The 24519-nt window shown below is 49.9% G+C and overlaps 1 protein-coding gene across 1 annotated transcript in view; it reads left to right on the plus strand.

Moving 5' to 3' along the window:
• The window catches only part of IFTAP (intraflagellar transport associated protein), a 299298-nt gene that overhangs the window by 64607 nt on the left and 210172 nt on the right, over positions 1-24519 (plus strand). Inside the window, exon 2 of the mRNA XM_078684338.1 lies at positions 16315-16459. Within this exon, the coding sequence (XP_078540464.1) occupies positions 16315-16459 (145 nt within the window). The remainder of the gene's footprint in view (positions 1-16314; positions 16460-24519) is intronic.

Here is a 24519-nt window from a genome sequence, read left to right on the forward strand (position 1 = left end):
CCTTTGAAGGGCTCCGGCGCTCTCAGCAGCGCGACCCGCGTCACTGCGTACGCGCCGCCGCGAGGCCTGCCGGGATTTGTGGTCTCCCGGAGCGGCGGCGCGGAGTCCGGTATCCTGGGACTCTTGGCAGTGGCGGCGGAGATGGCGGCGTTCCCTTGAGCCTGCTGGCTGCTTACTGACTCGTGGCGGTGGCGGCAGTCAGGTGCGTAGTATTGTTTAATGTCCTTACAAAGTTCTCTGTGCTGGACTTGATCCCTCAAGAACATGGGATGGAAAATCGACAGTCAACTTCTGTGAGGTTTACAATGACAGGCAAGATGAACCATTCCCGGAGCATAGTTCGATACGGTTATCTGCCCAATCTCACAGGTGATTGTTACTGTCATTGTTTACAAGAATATGATCAGTTCTAGAATAGGTTCTATGAACAGGGGAGAATAATGTGTATTCCTTATCATTTGGATGTAGCTCTCACCAAATGTTACAGAGGCCTTACGCTCTAAAATTGCTTTTTAGTTCTTTAGAGAGAACTCCTGTGTGTATTAGAGCAGGGTTCATTCTTTCGATGGAGATATACCAGATTGCATTGAAATACCCCATGAGAATGAAGTTACCTTTGGCGTACCCAGACGCCACCGCCCTTAGCAGGTGCTTAGCTTAGTCAGTGAGTTTTGGGGGTGTAGATCTCACATTTCACAATGGGTGCGATGACCAAAGTTTAGGATGGGCTGTTCCCATGAGGAGCCGAGCCAATACTGATTTTCGTTCGGTAGATATCTGGGGCTGATTTAGAGTTTGGCTAATAGGGTACTCCATGGCAACAACAACAGAATACCCTGTCGGCCAAACTCAAGAGTTGGCCACCTGATTTTATTTCGGGTGGACTACAAATTGTACGCCAGTTGCATAAAACTACCTCCGATAGCCCAAAGGAGAACAGGCCTATGGAGATAAGCCATCCGATCGTCAGCCCAGTTTAGATGAAAGTTAGATGTCTTTTTACTGTCCCTCATCGTCAGGGTCATATACCTGACAGTAAAAAAAGAAAAGTGATTCCCCATACCATGAGAGAACTCAATTGTTTGGGAGCCATTAGTTTTATTATTTTTCTAAAATAAACTCCTTCTTTGGTTTTTGAGAAATAAAAACTTTTGAAAAGTTTGACTGACGGACGTCATGTTTGACAAACCCATTTGTCAAATTTTTCCTACATAACAGTGATTCATGACAATCTCTCAATTTGATGGGAGGAGTAAAGGCAGGGGCAGACATTAGGTCTGGACCTAATGTCTTCTGCCACTCTGCGTGCCTATACTCCATCCGCACAATCTTAAATAAGAACTTCTGTCAAGTGTGCACAGTGGGCGAAAAACGATGGGTGGGAATGCTACTTTGAATGATTGCCAATGATTAGACTATTTGAAAGCGCCTATTGGGTGTTTGCTTGCCAGCCGTATGCTTTGAAACCTGTGAGTGGTGCAGCTTTCAATGCATACTCTGCCAATGTTTGTAAATACCCAAAAAATTATATATTTGCAACCATTCAATAAGTACTTATATGGCTGCTGATTTACTACTTTTTTGGTAATCCGATAACTACAAATATTTAAGTTCCAAATCCAAAAAGTGATCAAGTTAAAACCTCTTAGTGAAATCAAAATGATGTGAAAAACCAACCCCTACCTACTCAGGCCCCAAGACCCAACTACCATGCCAAGAATGTATTTATTTGGGTAGTGTTGCACCCCAAATACACCCCCTCAAGCTATACCTCTGGCCATGAGGTTGCCAAGGAACATATCTTGACTCGAATTTGGGTGTATTTCCCACAACCATGGTCAACATCTAACCCACCAATGTCCCCTTAACCACAAGGATCCTGTACTCTTTCATTCTCCATTAGTCAGAAAGGAAGTGATTTATATAGAAAGAGTGTGACTCTGTTGTGTTTTGTTCTGCCTGAAGCATAAAAGAGATAGGTATATTTATTGTTGCAAAACTGTATTCTCACTTTGTTTTAGATGAGTCTCCTGCACTGCCAAAATGTCCACCATCGTATATATTACATAGTTCCATACTTTTATACTTTTTTTGCCAGAGTGTAAGGATCTGAACCCTGGTGCCAGATGGTATGGGTTTCTAGCACAATGAGCCTCTCTGTTTGGGTGCCAAGCTGTATCTCTGTGGTAGGTAGTAGTGTGACGAGGGACACTTGGAATGTGTGTGGCCAAGAGTATGGTGTAGCAATAGAATGGAGGTGGACTTCACCCCTTAACAATCACCAGTATAAGCGAGGCAATCTTAGTAACACAAGAAAGAAAATAAGTGCAGTAACAAAATATTTTAGCAATAACAAGTATAACGGTGCATAAGAAGGTGCCCCTTCCCTTCCCATGGGATACTCCTAAAGCCAACAAGTGCCCTACCATTGCACCGTCAAGGTGAGAAGATTAAAAAATCATGATCCCTCCTTGGGAGATCAGTGGATTTCACCCAGTCCCTTAACTAAAAAGTCTTAATTCAGTATTTGTTCCCCATGGGCCTCGTTATGTTTTGTCAATGGTAGGTGTGAACGTATCCATTCATCTTACAGCATTAGAAAAACATTTTACCATATCCAACACATCCCACCCCCGTGTGTCCATGAGTGTAGTATCAGAGATACCTAGAGAGGGCGTGTAATAGGGGTGACATTAGTCTTTTGTGCAATATCTCATTCCTTTCATTTGCTGGAGTTAAGGCAACTTCCATCTACCTCCTGTCTCAGGAGAATTATTCCTGTCCCCATTCCCATCCAGGTAAAATTCCGGTATCCTCGCTGATTCAGCTAGTCTAGCTGTCTGGTATTGTTCATTCGATAACTCGAATGCTATTTGTTAGACGGGGACCTGGAGGGTCGGCCGAGCACAGTGATCGCACAGACAGGTAACTTCCCCCCCACAGATGGACACCACACAAAGTTCAGGGTAACACCTTTTATAGGCACTTCTGGGAGTAGAGTGGTACGATACAAGGCAATCAGGACACGATGATCCTCTCAATTCTAGTCTCTAGTAGGGGAAGGGGGTAGCGGGGCAGTCTGGGTACCCACGGGTACGGGGGTGTAACGGTGATGGCTCACAATCCTCGAGCTCGGTGTTCGGAGGGGTCAGACCGCGGCAGCGCCGGCAGGTCCCGAAGAGGTCGTAGGTGGCAACGGGCCGCGGCAGCGCCAGCAGGTCCCAACGAGGATGAAGGTTACAACGGGCCGCGGCAGCGCCAGCAGGTCCCATGAGAATGCAGGTGGCAACGGGCCGCGGCAGCGCCAGCAGGTCCCACGAGGATGAAGGTTACAACGGGCCGCGGCAGCGCCAGCAGGTCCCAACGAGGATGAAGGTTGCAGAGGGCCGCGGCAGCGCCAGCAGGTCCCAACGAGGATGAAGGTTGCAGAGGGCCGCGGCAGCGCCAGCAGGCAGGACAATAGTTCACAAGGCAGGGCTGTGGCAGCGCCAGCAGTCCGTCAAGGATGAGTTCGTCGCGGTGTCTCTCGACTCCAGGATACAACTGCCTTCCTGTCCTGGGGCTGCCTCAGTTATAGGTCTGGCGCCCTTTGATGTCCGGACCCTTGCTCTTGGAGGTCGGGAGGTCTGGGATGAGGGAGTCCAGACACCCAGCAGGGGGGTGGAGCCAGCGCCCGAGGAGGCTGGGGGTGCTCGGCACCTGGCGGGGGAGAGCCATCGACACTTCGTACTCCCATTGACCTGCCAAGTGGGCCGTTCACCTCCTGGGTGGAGGGTGGTGCCGGGATGTCGGGGCCTGGCCAGGCCCAGGGTTGGGGTCGGGCTGAGGCCGCACGGCCGCGTGGTGCCGTGTCCAAGATGGCGGCTGGGCCGGGCAATGGTGCTGACGGTGGCCCGGGCCCTGTCCTGCGGGGAGGGAGCGAGCCCTTCATGTGGCCTGTCCAACATGCGTCCCCCCCAGCTGAAGGCGGGGAGAGTCACCCATCTTCTTGGGGACTTTCCTCGTCGAGGCGGAAAAAGCGGGACAGGCCATCCGCGTTGGCGTGGTCTTGGCCGGGTCGATGTTCCACAGTGAAGTCCATCCCCTGCAGGGAGATGGACCAACGTAGTAGTTTCGGGTTTTCCCCCCGCATCTGCATGAGCCATTGCAGGGGTCGATGATCGGTCTGGACCCGGAAGTGGGTGCCGAAGAGATAAGGCCGGAGCTTTTTGAGGGCCCACACCACGGCGAAGGCCTCCCTCTCGATGGTGCTCCAGCGTCGTTCTCGGGCCAGGAGCCGTCTGCTGATGAAAGCCACTGGCTGGTCAAGTCCTTCGGGGTTCAGCTGGGAAAGGACTGCCCCAACGCCATGGTCGGAGGCATCTGTTTGGATGATAAATTCCCGGCTGTAGTCGGGGGCCTGGAGCACCGGGGCGGAGCACATGGCGGCCTTCAGCTTCTCGAAGGCCGCTTGACAGTCTGGGGTCCAGTTGACCTTCTTTGGTTGGTTTTTGGAGGTGAGTTCCGTGAGGGGCCCTACGATGCTGCCATAGTCCCTCACGAACCGTCGGTAGTAGCCTGTGAGTCCCAAGAAGGCGCGGACCTCGGTCTGGGTGATGGGGGACTGCCACGACTGGATGGAAGCGATCTTGAGTTGCAGAGGGGCCACCAGACCGCTTCCCACCTGGTGCCCGAGATAGGTCACGGACCCCTGGCCAATTTGGCATTTGCTGGCCTTGATCGTGAGGCCAGCTCGTTGGAGGGCCTGTAGCACCTCTCGGAGGTGGTGGAGGTGGTCGGACCAGTGGTGGCTGTACACAGCGATATCGTCCAGGTAGGCGGCGCTGAATCCTTCGAGTCCTGCCAGGACCTGGTTTACTAGCCGCTGAAATGTTGCTGGCGCATTCTTCATGCCGAATGGCATGACCTTGAAGTGATAGTGGCCATCAGGGGTAGAGAATGCCGATCGTTCTTGGGCCCGGGGTGTGAGACCGATCTGCCAGTAGCCCGCTGTCAGGTCGAAGATGCTGAGGTAGCGGGCAGCTCCCATGCGGTCGATTAGTTCATCTGCTCGGGGGATGGGGTGTGCGTCTGTTCTGGTGACCGCATTCAAGCCCCGGTAGTCGACGCAGAACCGGAGCTCCGGCGTGGCGCCGGGGGCGGCCGCTTTGGGGACCAGTACCACTGGGCTGGCCCAGGGGCTGTCTGAGGGCTCGATGATCCCGAGTGTGAGCATCTTGGCCACCTCCTCTTGGATGCAGGCCCGTACCCGATCTGGTACGCGGTAGGCCCGATGGCGGATAGGGGGACTGTCTCCAGTGTCCACGTCGTGTAAGCACCAGGGGGTGACCCCTGGGGTGAGGGAGAACAGGGTGGAGAACTGGAGCAGGAGGACTCGGCAGTCTTGGCGCTGTTCCAGGGTGAGGGCCTCCGAGAGTCGGACCCCGTCCACGGAGCCGTCCTTCTCCCGTGACCGTAGGAGGTCAGGAAGGGGTTCGGAGTCCTCCTCGGTTCCATTGTCGGTTGCCATCAGGAGACTGAGTTCGGAGCGTACAAAGTGGGGTTTCAGTCTATTAGCGTGGAGGACCCGGGGAGGGTTTCGGGAAGATCCCATATCGATGAGATAGGTGACAGGGCTCTTGCGCTCGATTACTTTGAAGGGCCCCGTCCATTTGTCTTGCAGGGCGCATGGTTCGGTGGGAGACATTACCCACACTTGTTGGCCGGGTTCAAATTCGATGGAGGATGCATTTTGATCGTACCACCTTTTCATGTCCTCCTGACTGGCCTCCAGGTTTGCTTTTGCCATCTCTCTGAACCTTCTGGTCTGGTTGCGGAGGGTTAGGAGGTACTTGAAAACATCTGGAGGGTTCTTTAGAGGGGGCATTTCCCAGCCTTCTTTGACTAGGCTGAGCGGGCCTCGCACCGGGTGTCCATACAAGAGTCCGAAAGGGCTGAAGCCGAGGGACTTCTGGGGGACTTCTCGGTAGGCAAAGAGAAGGCACGGTAGTAGCACATCCCACTGGCGACGGAGGGGCTCTTCCAACCCCCCAATCATCCCTTTGAGCGTGCGGTTGAACCGCTCAACCAGTCCGTTCCCTTGAGGGTGATAGGGGGTCGTGAATCGGTAGGTGACCCCACACTGTTGCCAGAGGGACTTCATGTATTTTGAGATAAAGTTCGTACCCCTGTCGCTGACGACTTCCCGGGGGAAGCCCACTCGAGAGAAGATCCCCATCAAGGCTCGACCCACTACTGGGGCTGTTATCGTACGAAGGGGGACCGCCTCAGGATAGCGGGTAGCGTGATCCACCAGGACCAGGATGAAGCGATGTCCCTGTGCTGTTCGGGGGTCCAGGGGCCCCACAATGTCTATTCCCACCCTTTCGAACGGGGTGGTCACCACGGGGAATGGTTGTAGGGGTGCCTTGAGTTTGCGGCCGCTCTTCCCACTGGCCTGGCAGGTCGGGCAGGACCGGCAATGGTTGGATACGTCATTTCTCATTTTGGGCCAAAAAAAGTGAGTCACCAGGCGGTGGTAGGTCTTGTCTTGGCCCAGGTGCCCGGCCAGGGGGACATCATGGGCTAGGTTCAACAGGAAGTCTCTGAAGTGGAGGGGCACCACCAGCACTCGCCCGGCCCCCAGTTCTGCGATTTTCTGTTCGCTGTACAAGAGATCATTGTCCCAATAAACCCAGTGGGCCCCGGTGGTGTCTCCTTGGCTCTGGGCGAGCGCTTGCTGTCGCAATCCCTCGAGGGAGGGGCAGGTCTTTTGCTCCTGCCGGAATTGTTCCTGGGTGGGCCCCCCTTCTTGACGCCACTGAGCCAGGTCGGGAAGCTCGGGGGGCTGTGTGGACCCCTCTGGGGTGGGGTCCGGGTGGTCGGTCTGGAGGAAGTCTTCTTCTGGAGTGATCGAGGGCGGAGGTGCTGCCCATTCTGGTTCTTCTGGTCTAGGGATGGTGCGGGTGGCCATGGACCGGGTGGTTACGCACGCCCAGTCCGGGAGACCCAACATCCCCAGATGCTCTCTTCTTTCCACAGCGGCCCACGGGGAGCTCTCGAGATCGTTCCCCAGGAGGCAGTCTACGGGGGCATCGTCACGGACAGTTACTTTCAGCATGCCGGACACTCCTCCCCATTCGAAGGGGACGCAGGCCATCCGACACAGGCTCTCCGAGTTATCTGCCGATCGGACGGGGCAAAGTACGTTTGGTAGGATTTGTTCTGGGGTCACCAGGTGACAGCGGACGGCCGTCACACTGGCCCCGGTGTCACGCAGGGCCTCGGCCTTGCGCCCATTGATGCTCACCCATTGGCTGTACTTCCGAGTGTTGGCGGGCAGGGGAGTCCGCGGGACCATGTCTCTTCCTCCTAGGCATGCCAGGGTCATGGCGGCGGGTTCCCACTCGAACTGCTCCGACTCATAGGTCTCCGTGTCTTCGGAGACTTGTTCTTCTCCCAGGGCGGCGGCCGCCATCTGGCGGGGCCCGGGGGCCGGGTTCTTCGGGCAGGTCGGGTCACTGGCATAGTGGCCGACTCGCTGGCATCGATGACACGTCACGTTAGCTCGGAACCCCGGGCGCATCGGGGGGTTTCCCCGGCCGGCTGGGGCCGGGGTGGCGTTAGTGGGTGCGGCCGGGGCGGCGTCTCTGCCCCGGCCCGGGCCTCCTCCTCCTCCTCGGGGACGATGGTGACCTTGGTTGGTTCTGTTCTGCTCATTCGGCCCACTCCGGGCCACTCGGGTGCTCTCCCACCGGTCAGCCTCGGTGGCGAGCTGCCGGGGTTCAGTCAATTTACTGTCGCGGAGGTGCTGCCTGAGCTCGACAAAGCAGTTGTTGGAGAGGTGCTCCCACACAATGAGATTGAAGAGTTGTTCGTAAGTGGTTACGTTGTTACCCTTGATCCACCCCTCGAAGGCTCGGCTGAAATAGTTCACGTATTCCAACCACGTCGTACCTGGGATCCTGGTGCAGTTGCGGAACCTCTGGCGGTACATTTCGGGTGTAAGTCCATATCGACTGAGGAGGGCGGCCTTCATGTGGTCATAGGACGTCATTTGATGGTCCGGAAGCTGCAGCAGGGCATCACGACCCTCGTTGACGAATCTCCCCCATAGACCGGCTCCCCAGTCACTTCGAGCGACCCGGTGGGCGGTCATGGCAATCTCATAGGCCTTGAACCACTGCTGTATGTCGTCGTTCCGGTGATATTCTCGGACCACATCCTTGGGGATGTGGACCTTCTGCTCGGTAGGACCCGGGGAGTGCGGTTGCTCGGGCACCCCTAGGTTTTTGTTCAGTTTGCGCATTTCTATCTCCGCTAGTTTGCACTCGTGCTCGTATGCCAGTCTTTTTTCTTCGAGGTCTCTCTGTCTCTGTTTTTCCTCTCGCTCTTCTCTGAGCCGTAAGTGTTCTAAGTTTATTTTTTGTTCCGCCAGTTTCAATTCTCCGTCTAATCTGAGTCGTGCCAAGTCTAACTCGTGTAATCTATTTTTTTCCCGCTCTTGGATCTCTTCATGGGAGGGGCCTGTTCTCCGTTCCTCCGTCCGGGTGGTGTTGACTTCCGGGGCTGCGGGGTCCCGGGGGGTTGCGGTATTTGTCTCTGTCCAGGCCTCTAGGGCGTTTTTGAAGTCTTCTTTTGTGCTTAGCCCGGTGGTAGCAATGCCTAAGTCCATGCAAAATTGTTTGAGCTCTCGGTGGTTGTATTCTTCCAGCTTTTCCATCTGGAACTTCTCCGCCGATCCGCTCTCTTTGGTCGTCATTGTGGTTTTAGTCGTAGGGTGAGTTACTGTCTGTACGGTACGCGTTGGTTCGGATCGCGCCGCTAGCCACCAATGTTAGACGGGGACCTGGAGGGTCGGCCGAGCACAGTGATCGCACAGACAGGTAACTTCCCCCCCACAGATGGACACCACACAAAGTTCAGGGTAACACCTTTTATAGGCACTTCTGGGAGTAGAGTGGTACGATACAAGGCAATCAGGACACGATGATCCTCTCAATTCTAGTCTCTAGTAGGGGAAGGGGGTAGCGGGGCAGTCTGGGTACCCACGGGTACGGGGGTGTAACGGTGATGGCTCACAATCCTCGAGCTCGGTGTTCGGAGGGGTCAGACCGCGGCAGCGCCGGCAGGTCCCGAAGAGGTCGTAGGTGGCAACGGGCCGCGGCAGCGCCAGCAGGTCCCAACGAGGATGAAGGTTACAACGGGCCGCGGCAGCGCCAGCAGGTCCCACGAGAATGCAGGTGGCAACGGGCCGCGGCAGCGCCAGCAGGTCCCACGAGGATGAAGGTTACAACGGGCCGCGGCAGCGCCAGCAGGTCCCAACGAGGATGAAGGTTGCAGAGGGCCGCGGCAGCGCCAGCAGGTCCCAACGAGGATGAAGGTTGCAGAGGGCCGCGGCAGCGCCAGCAGGCAGGACAATAGTTCACAAGGCAGGGCTGTGGCAGCGCCAGCAGTCCGTCAAGGATGAGTTCGTCGCGGTGTCTCTCGACTCCAGGATACAACTGCCTTCCTGTCCTGGGGCTGCCTCAGTTATAGGTCTGGCGCCCTTTGATGTCCGGACCCTCGCTCTTGGAGGTCGGGAGGTCTGGGATGAGGGAGTCCAGACACCCAGCAGGGGGGTGGAGCCAGCGCCCGAGGAGGCTGGGGGTGCTCGGCACCTGGCGGGGGAGAGCCATCGACACTTCGTACTCCCATTGACCTGCCAAGTGGGCCGTTCACCTCCTGGGTGGAGGGTGGTGCCGGGATGTCGGGGCCTGGCCAGGCCCAGGGTTGGGGTCGGGCTGAGGCCGCACGGCCGCGTGGTGCCGTGTCCAAGATGGCGGCTGGGCCGGGCAATGGTGCTGACGGTGGCCCGGGCCCTGTCCTGCGGGGAGGGAGCGAGCCCTTCATGTGGCCTGTCCAACACTATTCCAAAAGGATATAGCTAAAGATATCTTATTTTACCTTTTCGGAGTTTGTCCGTCATTGGGCGCAACTATTTTTGGCACGCCAGTGTTATGTAGCTGTCTTGAAAAAGTGTGCCTTCAAATTCATTGTATGTAACCTAATGCTGTTTGTGCTCTGCCATCAACATTGCTACTTTCAATCGAAAGTCGTGAAACTTCACCAGAATATATCGGTGTTCATGTGAGTCACCCAGGATCCGCTGACTCACTATGTGAACCCAATTCATTTTGACCTCTTCATGCTCTCATAGAGTAGAGATTCGAGGAGTCCTTTCCTGAGTTATCGCAGGTTGGTAGCCTTTACCCCTTCCTGCAGGCCCCCGATGCATATATTTTCACACCAAGTTCTCCAGATCTTGAGCCCCTAAAGCATGTACTTGGCATCTCAGCTATGTATTTATTTTCTCTGAGCGTTGAAGTTTATTTTCCACCTACAATTCTCATGTCCCAGCAGATTCACTATCCTGGTGTATGATTATAATTTTCTCATTTAAATCAGAGTGCAATTTATGTTCTTCCCTGTCTAGGTTGGATTTGATCTCTTCTTTTAATTTATTTTTAAATGGTTATGATATATCGATGAAGTCTGTTTTTGTGAGTGCCATGGTGATTCCAGAGTTCTGCCGGGTTGAATCGCTGTGAGCTCCAAGGGGTGCTGTTTCTTGCAACAGGTTTTTTACCATCTTTTGTTGAGCTTTCTCTGACGATTTTCAGTGGCTAGGGTGTCTGGAGTCATTGTAGAGCTGTTGTCTCGTTGTTGGTCATTGTGTTGAGTGATGTTATGAAGGTCAGCTCATGGATATATGCCCCTGATCTATCAAATGATCCGTTGTGGTCAGAATAGTGCTTCAGACCACCTAACATACCACAGGTTTAGAAAGATAATTTATTGTATTCTGAACACAACTACAAAAATCTAATGGGCAGTAGTTGAGATATTGAATTTTAAAGGAATAAATGCAGTAAGGCGCTTAGAGGCAAGTAACATTAAAAAGGTTACTTTACATCGTGGGGGATATGGGACAAAGTCAAAGTTAGGGCGACTCTGATGGAGCGCCGGCTGGCTACAGGACCCACTCAGGCCCCAGAGAGCAAAGTACCTTTCCTGTTTGCAAACAACAGGATGCGCCGATCTTCTCCACGCAGTGTAGGCGATGCGTCAGTTCCAAAGACGGGTGCCGGAGTTGTGGGGCTTTAATCAATGGGCTGGATTCTGCCTTAGAGTCAAGGGGATGCATCTATCTTACCATGCTGCAGCAGCAGTAATACTCTGTCTGATGTATCGCTCTTGGGAGGCAAAGTGCTGGTTCCAATGCAATACGACGAGTTTACTCCTGCAACCGAGCCGATGGGTCGATGCACTGATTCTGCTACACGCAGACAAGAGATGTGTCGAAATCCATGGTATAAGTATCTGGATCACTTCTAGTGACCCAGGGACAGCAGCAGGGGTAGAGAATTTGGTTTCCCTGAGTCTCAAGCAACAGGAGGCCAGTCAACAAGCCCTTGGAGATCACTTGGAATGAAGGCAGAGGCCAGCTCTCCTTCAGCAGAGTCAGAGAACAGCAGGCAGCAGAGCAACATAGGGGAAAAGCAGGCCTTCCAAGTGTACGGTCCTTCTGACAGAAGTTCAGTACTAGATCCAGAAGTGTCTGATGTTAGGGGTCAGAGGCCCAGTACTTCTATCCGAAAGTGCCTTTGATGTGGGGGTGACTTCAAAGCAGCTATTTGAAGTGTACAAGTATCCCTTTGTACCCAGTCCTGTCTGCCAGGCTATCTCTGGAGGGTGATCAGTCCTTTGTGTGGGGACAGGATACTGCCTGTTCAAGTGAAGTGCTAGCCCCCTCCCTTCTATCGTGCCCTGGCAAGGCTGTCAAAATACAGATGTATGTAGATGGGTACTCAGGCACACTGATTCTTCCTGTGTTGTGGCTATCTGGAGGGAATGCACAAATGGTAGCTGTAACCCACCCCACACATGTTTTGGAGACAGGCTGGCAGGCACACAGAGCAGTAAGTGCAGAGAAATTTCCACTTTCTGAGAGTGGCATTTTTAAATCAGTAATATTAAATCAAACTTCACCAGTAAGGAGAATTTATCATTGCAATTCCAAACATATGAAACATGGAAAAGCTACTCCTTTCTGACCATGAACTGCAACTTAAAAGTGTATTAAGGAATCCCCAATGCTATCCTATGAAAGGAGTAGGCCTCACAGTAGTGAAAAACAAAGTAGGTTGTTTGTCACTACCAGGAAATGCAAAACAAAAAAGTGTATATCCTTCCTTTTACATACATAGCACCCTGCCCTTCTGCTCTTTGGGTTACTTAGAGCCTACCTTAGGAGTGACTTATATGTCATTAAAGGAGAGTTTAAGGCTTGGAAAATAGTTGTAAATGCAAAGTCGTAGTGGCAGTAAATTGCACACACAGATATTGTAGTGGCAGGCCTGATGCAGATTTGAAAGGCTACTTGTGTAGGTGGCACAATTAGTGCTGCAAGCCTACTAGTAGCATTTGAAGTACAGGCCCAGGGTATATGCTTTACAAGGGACTTACCAGTACATTAAATCTGCCAATCGGGTATGCAACAATGTATTTATATTTAGCAACAAACACAGGCACCTTAGCACTGGTTAGCAGTGGTAAAGTGCTCAGAGTTCTAAGGACAACAAAAAGTATCGGCAAAACAGGAAGTAAAAGGCAACACGTTTGGGGAAAGACCACCCTAAAGATGACAGGTCTAACACCCACTCAGGGCGCCTCATATCTAATGCCCTGGCAGTGTGAGTCTTGTTGTGTGTGCCCTCAGCTGCCCCATCTGGAAACAAGCCAACTTCAGGGCCCCTTTACAATCCGCTTGTTACCCACATTGGACAGTGGGCCTTTTTTGTGTGCATGGAGCTCTCTTCCAACTTCTGAACTTTTCCTACAGTGACACTGATTCTCCCGATTCCCTGTTACTTCTTTTTTTTAGCGTCATGGCATCAGGGAGGGTGTCCTTAACTCCATCACACTTTCTATCTGGTTCTCCTCTGTCAAGTGGATCTCTTTTGTCCTTGCGTCCTTGGTCACTATTTTCCCCAGCTGCACCAGCCCGTATAGCAGGCTCGATCTTAAGGACAGAGGGCTTCTGGGCACGCAGACATCATAATTAGGAGGTTGATTGCTGCAGTTGTGTGGTGTATGTTTCCTTTGTCGTAGTTGATCACCCTTGCATTATCCCGGAAGGCGAAGGGTGGATGATCCAGTAGAGCCTCAGCAGTTTGCGGTCATCTAGGCCTGACTCTTGCCCATGCCATCTCCTCCCCTTAAGAACCATGTGTGCTAATCAACTCGTCTAGCGAGGCCATCACCTCCAATTTTGTACCCCAAAATTCCTTTTTGTGTATTCAAAACGATAATCTGTGGGTTTGGTACCAGTTGGGCGACTTTGGCATTGTACAACCCTAACCTCCCCATAGAAAAATGAATTCATCCCACATCTGTGCTGCTCACCAAGAGTGGCGATGAGCAGGGCTGCAGGTGTAGGGACTCTGATATCTTCTTCTTTATCGTCCATAAAAATATGTTGGGGCATTCACTTTGAGCAGGGAGTGCTCTCTTGTGTTTCTTGGAAAATAAAACCTTAATAGTGTTGGAAGATATGCCCTCGGTGGATACCTGCCATTGGTAATTGATGCTTTGTAACCTATCAATTTATTCAAATAGGATTCTCTCCATCCTACACCTAACAGCCCACAGCGGATTCAAGGCTCATCTTGAAAACAAGCACAACAATTTCGAGGAATTGAAACAGGCTACTCAAAAATAGCAAGAAACCATGCTTTGCTTCCTGTTGCACACCACAAGACTGTGCATCAAAACCACCAGGAGGATGCTAGAAATCATTATATGCTGAGTCATATGCCAGAGGAGTAGCTTATCATTCTGGTGTTTGCTCACAATTATTTCTGTATTTCAGACCATGTTGGTGGAAGCACAGAAATCACCACCTGTGGCCACTTACCATGTGTCCCACAGCATGGACCCAACCGCCAACCCCAACAGAAAGCCTCTCTCCCTGCCGCTGCCTCTTTGTGGTGCCATGGTCCAGTAACCAGTAGCATGTGTGCAATAACACATCCCATAAAGAGAGCGGCTTTGCATAATCCTCCAATCGTTTCTACTTCGATCAAAACGAAAATAAGTACATTGCACGGAGTGTGAATAATCAGTATACTGAACCAATTGTTTCTGTAAAACAGCCGGTTGGTAAAGGTGCCAGACAGCAGAAAAGCAAACCTAAATCCTTTCAACAATGCAAGTGGAATTTTCACTTCAAATTAGCAAAGCCCCGTGGTGGCTGGCAATGTGGTAGAAGTGATCATACTGTATTCAACAGTGAAGTAAATAGTAGCTTTGTTGGAGTTCATGTGCCATCTAGTACTAATCACTCCTGTCAGTGTACTGCAGGCTTTGCACGTAGGCCAATGCCAATATATTTCTCTTTTGACAAAATGCTCCCCCCCCTTCCTTAGGTGCCACCCACGATGAGAGCCTAAAGGTAAACAACATTATTTTAAATTTCTTTCCCAACTGTTTCATATATCTCCTGCGGGTATGAGGCTGAAAGGAGAAATTGCGCATCTGTCATAGCGCTTGGAACTCTTTTTAAATATCTTTTTCTATATATTTTACGATGGAATCATGTTGCCTCACACTAGCACCTACAATGTGCTTCGCACGACTTTTAAAACGTGTAGTGTTCTGTAACAACAGTACCTTTGTCAGCTTGTACATTTTTTGTCTCTTGACCAACTTATTTCCTTAGACCAGCACAATTGAACTTTTTCAATTCTTACCTTTCGACCAGTGACTTTTTACTGCTAAGTTTTAAAACCCCTTGACACCTGGATGTTTGCACCGTGTAAGATTTCAAACCTTAATTGTTACCCAAGGCAGCCTCCTCGGCTCAGCCCAAGTGTTTTTAATTGGAGTGTTCAGCCCTGATTGGGTGGTATATTCTATATAGCCTTATAGCCCGCTGTACCTGGCATTATCTTCAGCCCCGGTATATACGGTGGGCTAGAAGGCTATATTTCTATGGATGTTAAGGCTGCAGCTATTCTGGGTCGAACCTTTAGGTGAATGCTATTCCCCCCCATAAGAATTGTACTCCAAATGAATGACAACATCTTTGTTTCTTGAATGGAAATGGGATTTGTCCTAATATTTTTGGTTCCAGAAATAAACAAAGGTTTTGGCATCATGGCTGTGGTGGCTATTGTATTATCTGTCCTCCTGTCCCTATTTCTGTGTAGATATGCGCCTTGATGCCCACCCGGGCTAAGTTTGCGCAATATAAGTCTTATTCTATTCTATTCTATTCTATTCTATTGATTGTGACTATAGACTAGTGGTCAGACGAGCCTGATAAATGGAGAAAGTGCCACAATTGTTTTGAATGAATCAATTTTTCAAAATAAAGCCTTTGATTGGATATCTCTAGGCAGGACGAAAGTTGTATTATTACCTTGTTCAGGTAGTTGTAAACAAACAAGAAACATAGGATGTGTGCGTACGCAAGGGTTTCCTCTGCCTCTTAGACCATGGGTGTTAATAGTGTTACGCCATGTCTCTAAATTTGTTCAATTCCTTAGGTGTATTCAGTTGAAACCTATTACATTGTTACCTTTTCCAGTTCAATATTGGAGACATTAGTAGGACATTTTGTATTGTAACTTGACCAGCATCCATTCGAACCACCATTTACCACTCATTGCCAAGCTTCGTTCCCGGAATAAAACTACATGACATTACAAAGCTTCGTTCCCCCCGCCTATCCTCCCAGTGCTCAGTGACACACAGCTGTGCACATTATAGATGAGGACGTACATATTGATATTTTGTAGAACTGTCTGGGGTAAGCTTTTTCTAAAACTTAAATCCTGGGGAATATGACATCCCAAAATTCCACCAATGATCTGATATTTATAAGATAGGGATCAACTTCAGTAGTAAATCTGTGTTGTTGATTGTACAACTCCAGAAAAGGCAAGCATTCTTTGAAGAAATACCTCTATCCCAGGAACTGGCGATCAGGATGTTGAAAGAAGTCCTTAGGGACATTCTGGGTTTAAAATGTCCTTGCTGCCTTGCTCGTGAAAAGTGTAGACTCCTAGAGAGCGTAGCAGCAACCCATGGGTACTTGATATGATTGCCCCCAACCGTAAATAAATTCTGAGGCATTGGATTGCTGATTGACAGTGCATCGATAAATGTCATATGGATTTCTCTTCAAATTGAAATTGCCACATCCATTTTCTTCTCCAGAAGTCAGCCAAATCGTAAAGTTCTACCGAAAGTTCATCCTTATAACTGTTTATTTCTTTCTATTTGTTGTAGGATATTACAGAGGCATACCTTGCTTGCGGCCGGAATGATACCATGGAAGAGGATAAGAATATTCAGGAGGTGCTTGATCAGTTTTTGAACAGCCATGAGCAGACGTATGAGGAGTTTCTTGACAGCTTTACTCACCTTACGAAAGGTAAACCCAAGATAAATAACTGTATCATTTCACAGCACTTAAACTTAGTAGGGATTGCTACAGATCAAATGTTACATACGTTTTTAAAAGGTACAAAAAACAAGCCTTCATGCAGGAAGACTCATTTACAACCCGATTAGTTAACCCTGTAGTATTCATTTCTTTGTTCTACTATTGCATGAGTATATTTTGGTTGAGGCCCTCATTCAGCAGTAGTAAAAAATGGGCATTTAAGCTCTGTTCCAGGAAGGTTTTTTGATGTTATTTTTCCTATTATACATCGAAGCATGCTTTCCCTGTTTAAAAAACTGTCTCTAATTTCTTATTAAATTCTACTTTTGACATCCGTAGTCACCTGTGATAAGATAAGCATTGGAATTGGAAGTAGGTCTGGCTTATAACTGAATGTGCCTCTTTAGTCACAGGCGAGTTTAGGCACTAAATAGCTCATCATACATGCACTCTGTCATTCAGACTTGCACTTATACATAAGTGCATCCATCCACTGACTTATTCTTGAAATCATCTAGTCACACATTCACATTAAAACATGCATAGAAACTCAACAACCATGTGTATGAAACATTATTAGTACATAAAAGGAAAAATGTTGCCACCTAAACGTGACAGGCGTATGTTTGCAATATAAAGTTAAGTAAAAAGAAAATTAGATGTAGCTGTGGACTGCTGCCTTGGAATGTTATATAGTATAGTGTAATAATATTCATACTGGGGATCTAGGGATTGGCCCAACCTGGTGCGTACTGCTCCCACTCTATCATCCGACTAACACAGAAGTACGCCTGGTTTGTCAAAAAAATCGGCTAGTGTGAGAAGCTGGCCTGGTTATATGATGTCCACTAATGTTATTGGATACCCTGCACCACTCCAAACAACCCTTATAGTGATTTAAGAGGCCTTAGACAACCTTAGTAGCTCTTTAAGTGGTAGCTGTGGAGAGCAGGCTTCAGACTTAGTCCAGAAGGAGTGTAAAGAAGCTTGTTTTGCCAGAATGCAATAATATAGTATAGATTAAGTGAAAAAGAATCGCACAAGGTGTTTATAAAAATATGTATATATTATATGATACTCTCTAATACACTTGGATATCTCCTACCCGGAGATAATCACAATACACAGAATATACAGGGGGAGAGAACAAACCATATTCTAAGAAAGTGATATAAGAACCACCACTCGTGTCAAGACAATGTCGAAAGGACGTAGAAGTGCTAGGTACCCAAAGAACCGCCCAAGGTGAGTGCCCCCACGGAGAGCGTATGCTCTGTACAAATCAACATATAAGTCGCAGTTGGAATTTTAAAGAAAAATAACCCTTCCCAGTGGACCCTGAAGAAACCCTATGGAAGACTAAAGGTTGGAGAGCCATCCCACCTGTGGATACCCTAGTACCCACATGACCTACAACAGTGTAGGTCATAGGTATGAAGTGGTGTCGGAAACCAACGCTGAACCCAATGGTGGACTTCAGGAAAGTGCCGCTACTGACGACGGCGAAGGTGTCCGATGGAATCCGAAGGTGGATTTTAGTTGAGAGGTACCTGCAAGCAGAGGGTACAGAGTCTATGTCACTCAGCAGTGACCAGGAGATCTGGAAGACGAATGCCTACCAATGTCGGGAGTTGCAGGAGAGTTGATGAGGACCTTGACTCTGCAGCTGTGAGGACCAGGCGACGCTGAGGAAGACCAGGAGCCATGCATTAGCTGTACCACGTCGGATGTCGAGTGCTGAGGGGTCGGTGTCTGGCAGGAGGACCAACAAGCCTTGGCAAATGCAACCCACGCAGAAGTCAAGGAAGGTGCATACACATATAGGTGTAGGGGACTCATCACAAGCAGGGGAGTCGGGGCAGGCCCAAGCAATCAGGGGAGGCCACATGAAACAAAGGTGACTCTCCAATGGTTCCACATGCTGGAGGCACTGGGGTCGCAAGAGGACCTCAAGCAGCTCACCAAAAGATGCAGGCCACGATGCACAACGATGCGATGTGGCGGAAGATTCTGGTCACTGAAGATGCTTGAGGTTGGGGCTACTTGGAGCTCGACGATCTTCTTGGAAGGAAGCCAACAAGCCTTTGCAACTACAAGTTTACGCGGTGCACAGGGGTTCGGTTATTACAGCCCCCACGAGGGATACTGCCTCAAATTTAGAGGGCAGGGCAGGCCTCGAGACCTGTGGAGAACCACCACCTGTATTGAAGAACCTTTTGGAGTCCGGAGGAGCTCAGGCTCAGCAGACCGGTTGACTTAGTTGCAATGCCTGCGAATGAAGGGAAGTGACTCCTTCACTTCAAGGAAGCTTCCTTCAAGTGTCTTTGATGCCCACAGGCCTTGGAAGGTTCCTGTATGGTGGACTGGCACAGACGACACAGCAGACTGGAAGGCATATGAAGTCGAGCCCAAATGTAGTCCAGAGTGTCCAGACTGTAGAAGAAGAAGTTGTGTCTGATCTGAATCTTGTCCCATGACGATTCTAGGGACCCACCCACAGGTAAGCCTTTAAGTACCAATAGGAAAGGGTTGGGACGATTCAGGTGACCCTCCCAGGGGCGAGGCTGGACATCGGGGAGGTTACTCCCATATCCTTTGTCCAGTTTCGCAACAGAGCGTTTGAACTAGACTATGCATGGGGACACCAAATGTGCCCCTCATGCAGACTAAGTGGCGCTGGCAAGCACACCCACCCGGCCCCAATACACTAAATCCTGTCTGAGAGGTGATCACACCTCCCTGTGACAGGATGCCTATTCTTCGGCCTTCCCCTGCTCGAGCTTGGCTCAGCAGCAGGAGGGCAGAATTGTGTCTCTGGTCGGCAGCAAACATTTTGTGCTGTCTGGGTCTAGAAGGCTGGCACCAGGAATACTAGGAGCCTAACGGAGGGCTCTTCTAGTGCTAGGAATCATACCTCCCACTCCGTTTACGGTGAGGGATATGATTCCAACATGTTTGATACCACACATGATAGGATTCATGGCAGCCAGTTTCCAGATGGTCATCGCGTAATTCGTGGTGCCCCTCTATATAGTATATGGATGCTTCACTTACATCCCAGGAGAATGGGCTCCATAGGCCGTAGGGGTGTACTGCTCATGCAGTAACACCCTCACACACGCTGCCTTCAGGATTGATAAGGCCTGCTATATGAGTGACTTACATGTTTTAAGTGCAGGGATCCTAGATATATGTAGCCTATATCTTTAGTAAGTGATGCTAGCATCAGCTTACACAAGCTGCAATGGCAGGCCTGTAGTTCCATTTTGTATGGTCTCCAATGGGTGACATAATGCATGCTTTAGCCCTCCTGGGTCACTTGTCAGTGACCAGGGAGTCAACAAGAAGATGCCAGCCGATGTCGGGTGATTTCAGGTGATGGAGGTGAAGCTTGACTCTTCAGTCATGAGGACCAGGAGGGGTCGACGACAACCAGGAGCTGGATTCGAGCGGTGTGGCGATCCGAATTGGACCCAACAAGTCTTGGCAACAGCAACCTCTGGGGTACCTTAGCACCATATACTAGGGACTGATAAGGGTACCCCAGTATCCAATCTGTGATGTACCTTAGTAGTGAACATAACAATTCAAGGGAGAAAGTAGAGAGACCGGTTTCCTGATTAGCAGGATCCCAGTCAGACTAGTCAAAAAATGCTTAGCACCAGGCAAATAGTGGGGGTAACCATGCAGAAGGATCCTACCTTCCTACAGCTAGTTTATAGCCGAAAACTGTTTGTATGTTGATGAACACGATGGACCTGCTCAAAAGGGAGTAATCCTTCTTTAGGATGAGAACCCTCACTCTCTCGAGGGCGACATGCTTCATCATTGGGTCCCCTCTTCATACCCAGACTGTGAAGTCCATAGGGATACAACTTCCCTAGTCGGGAGAAGCAGAGGTATTTTGATGAGTGATGGAATGAGGTAAGTGAGGGACAGAGTGTGAGTGAATATACAGTTTGGTGATAGTTAAAACTACTTCCAGAGGGCCAAAATAACTTTGGGGCATACTTATGAAATTTTGTGTTTGCGATATGCAAAATGCGATTTTTAGCTAATTGCATTTTGAGATTCGCAAAACGCGATGTGACTAAAAAATCCCAGAAATTCACAGCGACCCCGCAAATAGTGATTCCTTATTTGCAAATTCGCAAATAAAGAATCGCAAAAATAGAGAATCTGCCATTCAGGTGCAGCCTGATGACATCACAACCAGGAAGTATGACTGCCCATGCTGCACCTGATTGCCTGAGGCTGAGTCAGAGGCTGGGAGGAGAGGCAGAGAACTGAGTACTGCATTTGCAAACATTTCCAATGGATACCCAGGAGAAAGAGAAGGACAGGGAGGAGGCTGGGAGAAAGAGAAAGCAGTAGTTCAGCGAGAGGGAGCAGGAGGTGCTGACAGAGGAAATGATACACAGCCATGAGTTGTTATTCGGAAAAAAATCACTCCGTGTCCCAGAGTCAAGAAAGAGGAAAATATGGCTGGACATCAATGCCAATGGTGTGACCCAGCGCTCTGTGGAGGACCTGAGAAATAGATGTACGATATGCGCTCCAGGTCCAAGGACAAGATGGCAAACAGGCTGGCAGAGGCTAAGAAGACTGGTGAGGGAATACCAACTGCAACAGAGTCGACACCCCTCAAGCAGTTGGTGGAGTCCAACCTTCAGCCCGAGAGCGTCAGTAGTGTGGCTGACATAGACAGCTCTGACCCTGCAAACACCAGACAAGGTAAGATGCATCCCAAATCCTGCCTTACACATCACCATCCCATTCACACACTCAGGATTGCACCAACTACAGAATACATGTGAGAAGTTGGCCTAACATATGATGTCCACTATTCTAGTGGGCACCTTGCACCCGTCCAATTGACCCTTATTGATGGTAGGTTTAAGACAACCTTTATAGAAAGCTATCCTAGTGGTAGCTGTGGAGAGCAGCCTTAAGGCTAAGTTTTGAAGTATTGTAAAGCAGCTTGTTTTACCAGTCTATAATCTCATGAATGATCAAATGAAAGGAGTACAACACCAGGTATATATAAAATATATGTATTTATTCTAAACACACCCCTCTAGTCTCTTTATGAGGCTAGAGTCAAAAATACTTTACAGAAACTTAATTAGCACACAGCAAATTAGCACAGTATACGTTTTTCCTCAGGGGCCTCACAAACCATATACTAAGGAAGTGGTATAAGTACCACCACAATCATAGAGACAAGGCCAGAGGCTGTAGAACCGCTGGAGTAACCAGGAACCACCCAAGGTAGGGACGCAGGAGACCCACGGGGACGCGTACAGTGTCTAAACACAGCCGCAAATCACCATTGACTTCTATGGAGAAAGTTGCGGTTAGATTTTTTAAAGATTAAGGACACTTAGGAGTGGACAAGGTACAAACCCCTTCAGTACTGGACACTTCGAGAGTTGAGACCAACAGGAGCACTGAAGTACTCGTGTTACCTCACACAGGGAAGCAGGGTGCATAGGTGTCTTTTCGTGTCGGGTTTCGTCTTCGTTTCCTATGGAGAGCTGCAAAGAAGTGCTGCATGCAACCAGATTGAAAAGTGTCTGGATGGATCCAAGGGTGGAACGAAGATCTGAAGAACGTGAAAGCAGAGGGGACAGAGTCTGGGTCACTTGCCAGTGACCAGGGAGGCAACAAGAAGATACCAGCCAATGTCGGGTGATTTCAGGTGATGGAGATGAAGCTTGACTCTTCAGCCATGAGGACTAGGAGTTGTCGACGGCAATCAGGTGCTGGATTCAAGCTGTCCCATGCCGGATGTCGAGTGCTGCGGTGTCGGAATCCGGATTTGACCCAACAAGTCTTGGCAACAGCAAGATTGGCTTCGGTGCAGTCCAGCAAAGTCTGAGGGACTCACCATTTGGAGGGCAGTCGGGGCACGTCTGGAGCAACCAGGAAAGCCCAAGAAACAAAATAATTAACTTTGTGGGGACACACTAGTCGACGGACCAGGGATCGCGAAGGAGCCTCGAGCAGGAATGCTAAAAGCGGGCCCACGGAACACTTGTGGAGTGTAGGCCCACAATCTTCGGTGCAAAGGGTGCTCGGCTTGGACTACAAATATCCCAATGCACAACTTTGGGAAAGGTCAGGCAGTAGGTGCACTTGCAAATATGCACGGTGTCCAGGAGTTCCGGTCCCACGTCTCTCTTGACGGCTGCGGGTCTCAGTTTTGCTGTGATCTCGTGTCGGCCTCAGAGATGTCTGGAAGTCCGTGTCCTGTGTCACAGATTCTTCGGGATCCGGCGGGAGCCTTGAAAATGCAGACCGGCAAGATGCTTCTTTGGTGCCTGTTTGAACAGGGGAGTCACTCCTTGACCCCAAGGGAGATTTCTTCAGTCTTCTAGTCGAAATAGAATGTTGAAGGGCCAAGATATATGTTGCAGAGTTTCATCCAGGGTAATTTAAAGTACTAGTGACTGGGCTCCTATACTTATACCAAGTTTAGGGGATGGACTAACCCTAAGGTCCCACCTATGGGAGGACCTGGGGAGGGGGTGGTTACACCCCTTCCCCTTTGTCCAGTTTCTCAACAGAGCAGGGGCTGAGCATCCCTGCAACCAGTTTGAATTGGGGTATGCACATGAACACCTTGTGTGCCCCAGGCATTGTCTGAAAAGCATTCACTGAATGCACCCACCCTGCCCCAATACACTATAGCCTGTCTGGGGAGGTGGTTACACCTCCCTGGACAGGAAACCTATTGTCCAGGCCTCCCCTGCCGGAGTTTCGTCCAGCAACAGGAGGTCAGACTCGTGTCTGTGGCAGCAGCATCCATTTTGTGATGCTGGGGCTCTTTTAAGCTCCTACCGGTTAGACCAGTGTGTACATGTCTTCTCCCTCTAGAAGGCAGGACTGGTTGGGGGTAGTATTCCAAAGACACCAAACACGACATCTTTTGGTGCAGCCATTCCAAAGTTAGCATTATCTGCGAGGATTATAATGCACTTAAGAGTATAGGGTATGGCTGTATCACAGAACAGCTATAACAAAGGGATTCCGAAAGCTGCAGAGGGGCTCAACTCATGCCTGGGCACCCTCCCACACAAAACCAAGCACTCTGCCTTCAGGATTGTCAAGGCCTGCCATAGGAGTGACTTATTGGTTTATATGTGTCTGTTTTAAAAGGTAGATATAGGTATACTATATCTTAGTAAGGGGTGCTTACACCACCTTCCCCAGGCTGCAAGAGCAGACCTTTGGTGCCATATTGGAAGGCTTCCCAGGGGTGGCATAATACATGCTTCAGCCCCTGGTAGGCCTCTGGGGTACCTATGCTCTTGGTACCTAAAATTCCATATACTAGGGACTCACAAGGGTAACCCAGTAACCAATCTGGAATGTACTTAATGTATATGCAATCAATTAAGAGAGAGAGCAGCTAGGCTGGGGTTCATGTTAGCAGGGCCCCAGCCAGTCAAATGTCGATTAATCAGTGAAACACAGCAAAAAGTGGGGGTATTCATAGTAAGCAGATCCTACTCTCCTACAGTACATATGCTACTCCAGTACACTTTTTCCAGCACACACAGCAATGCATCATGGGAGATGTAGTCAGATGCATCATAGAGTGGAGCAATGAAACACAGCAATGTAGAAGCAGTATGAGTAATTCAGTAAAGGGCAAAAACGCTAGACAGCAATTAGCTAATGCAAACTGAGAAAAGTTTATTCAGTGAGCAATGCGTAGCATAACACAAATTCAAAATGTGGCTTTTCATTCACAGCACCACCTGAAACACAGGATGACAGTGCAGGAGCTGAGGAGGCCGCACATACAGAGGAGCAGGCAGGGCAGGATGACACCGATGATACTACACTGACCACACCTGTCCCACCAAGAAAGTGTAACATTGTGCCCCCACTGCCACTTTTAGAGGCAGAAACACAGTCCGTAGGGGAGGATGATGCCCGGGCTGAGCCAGGCCACCGTGCAGCACAGGTCCAGGCACAGCCCTCTCTGCACCATAGGGAGGAAAGATCTGTGAGACCCAGACCCAGGCCAAGGGCGAGCA

This window comes from Lissotriton helveticus, chromosome 3_2 (genome assembly GCF_964261635.1).
Source record: "Lissotriton helveticus chromosome 3_2, aLisHel1.1, whole genome shotgun sequence".
Classification (NCBI taxonomy): domain Eukaryota; kingdom Metazoa; phylum Chordata; class Amphibia; order Caudata; family Salamandridae; genus Lissotriton; species Lissotriton helveticus.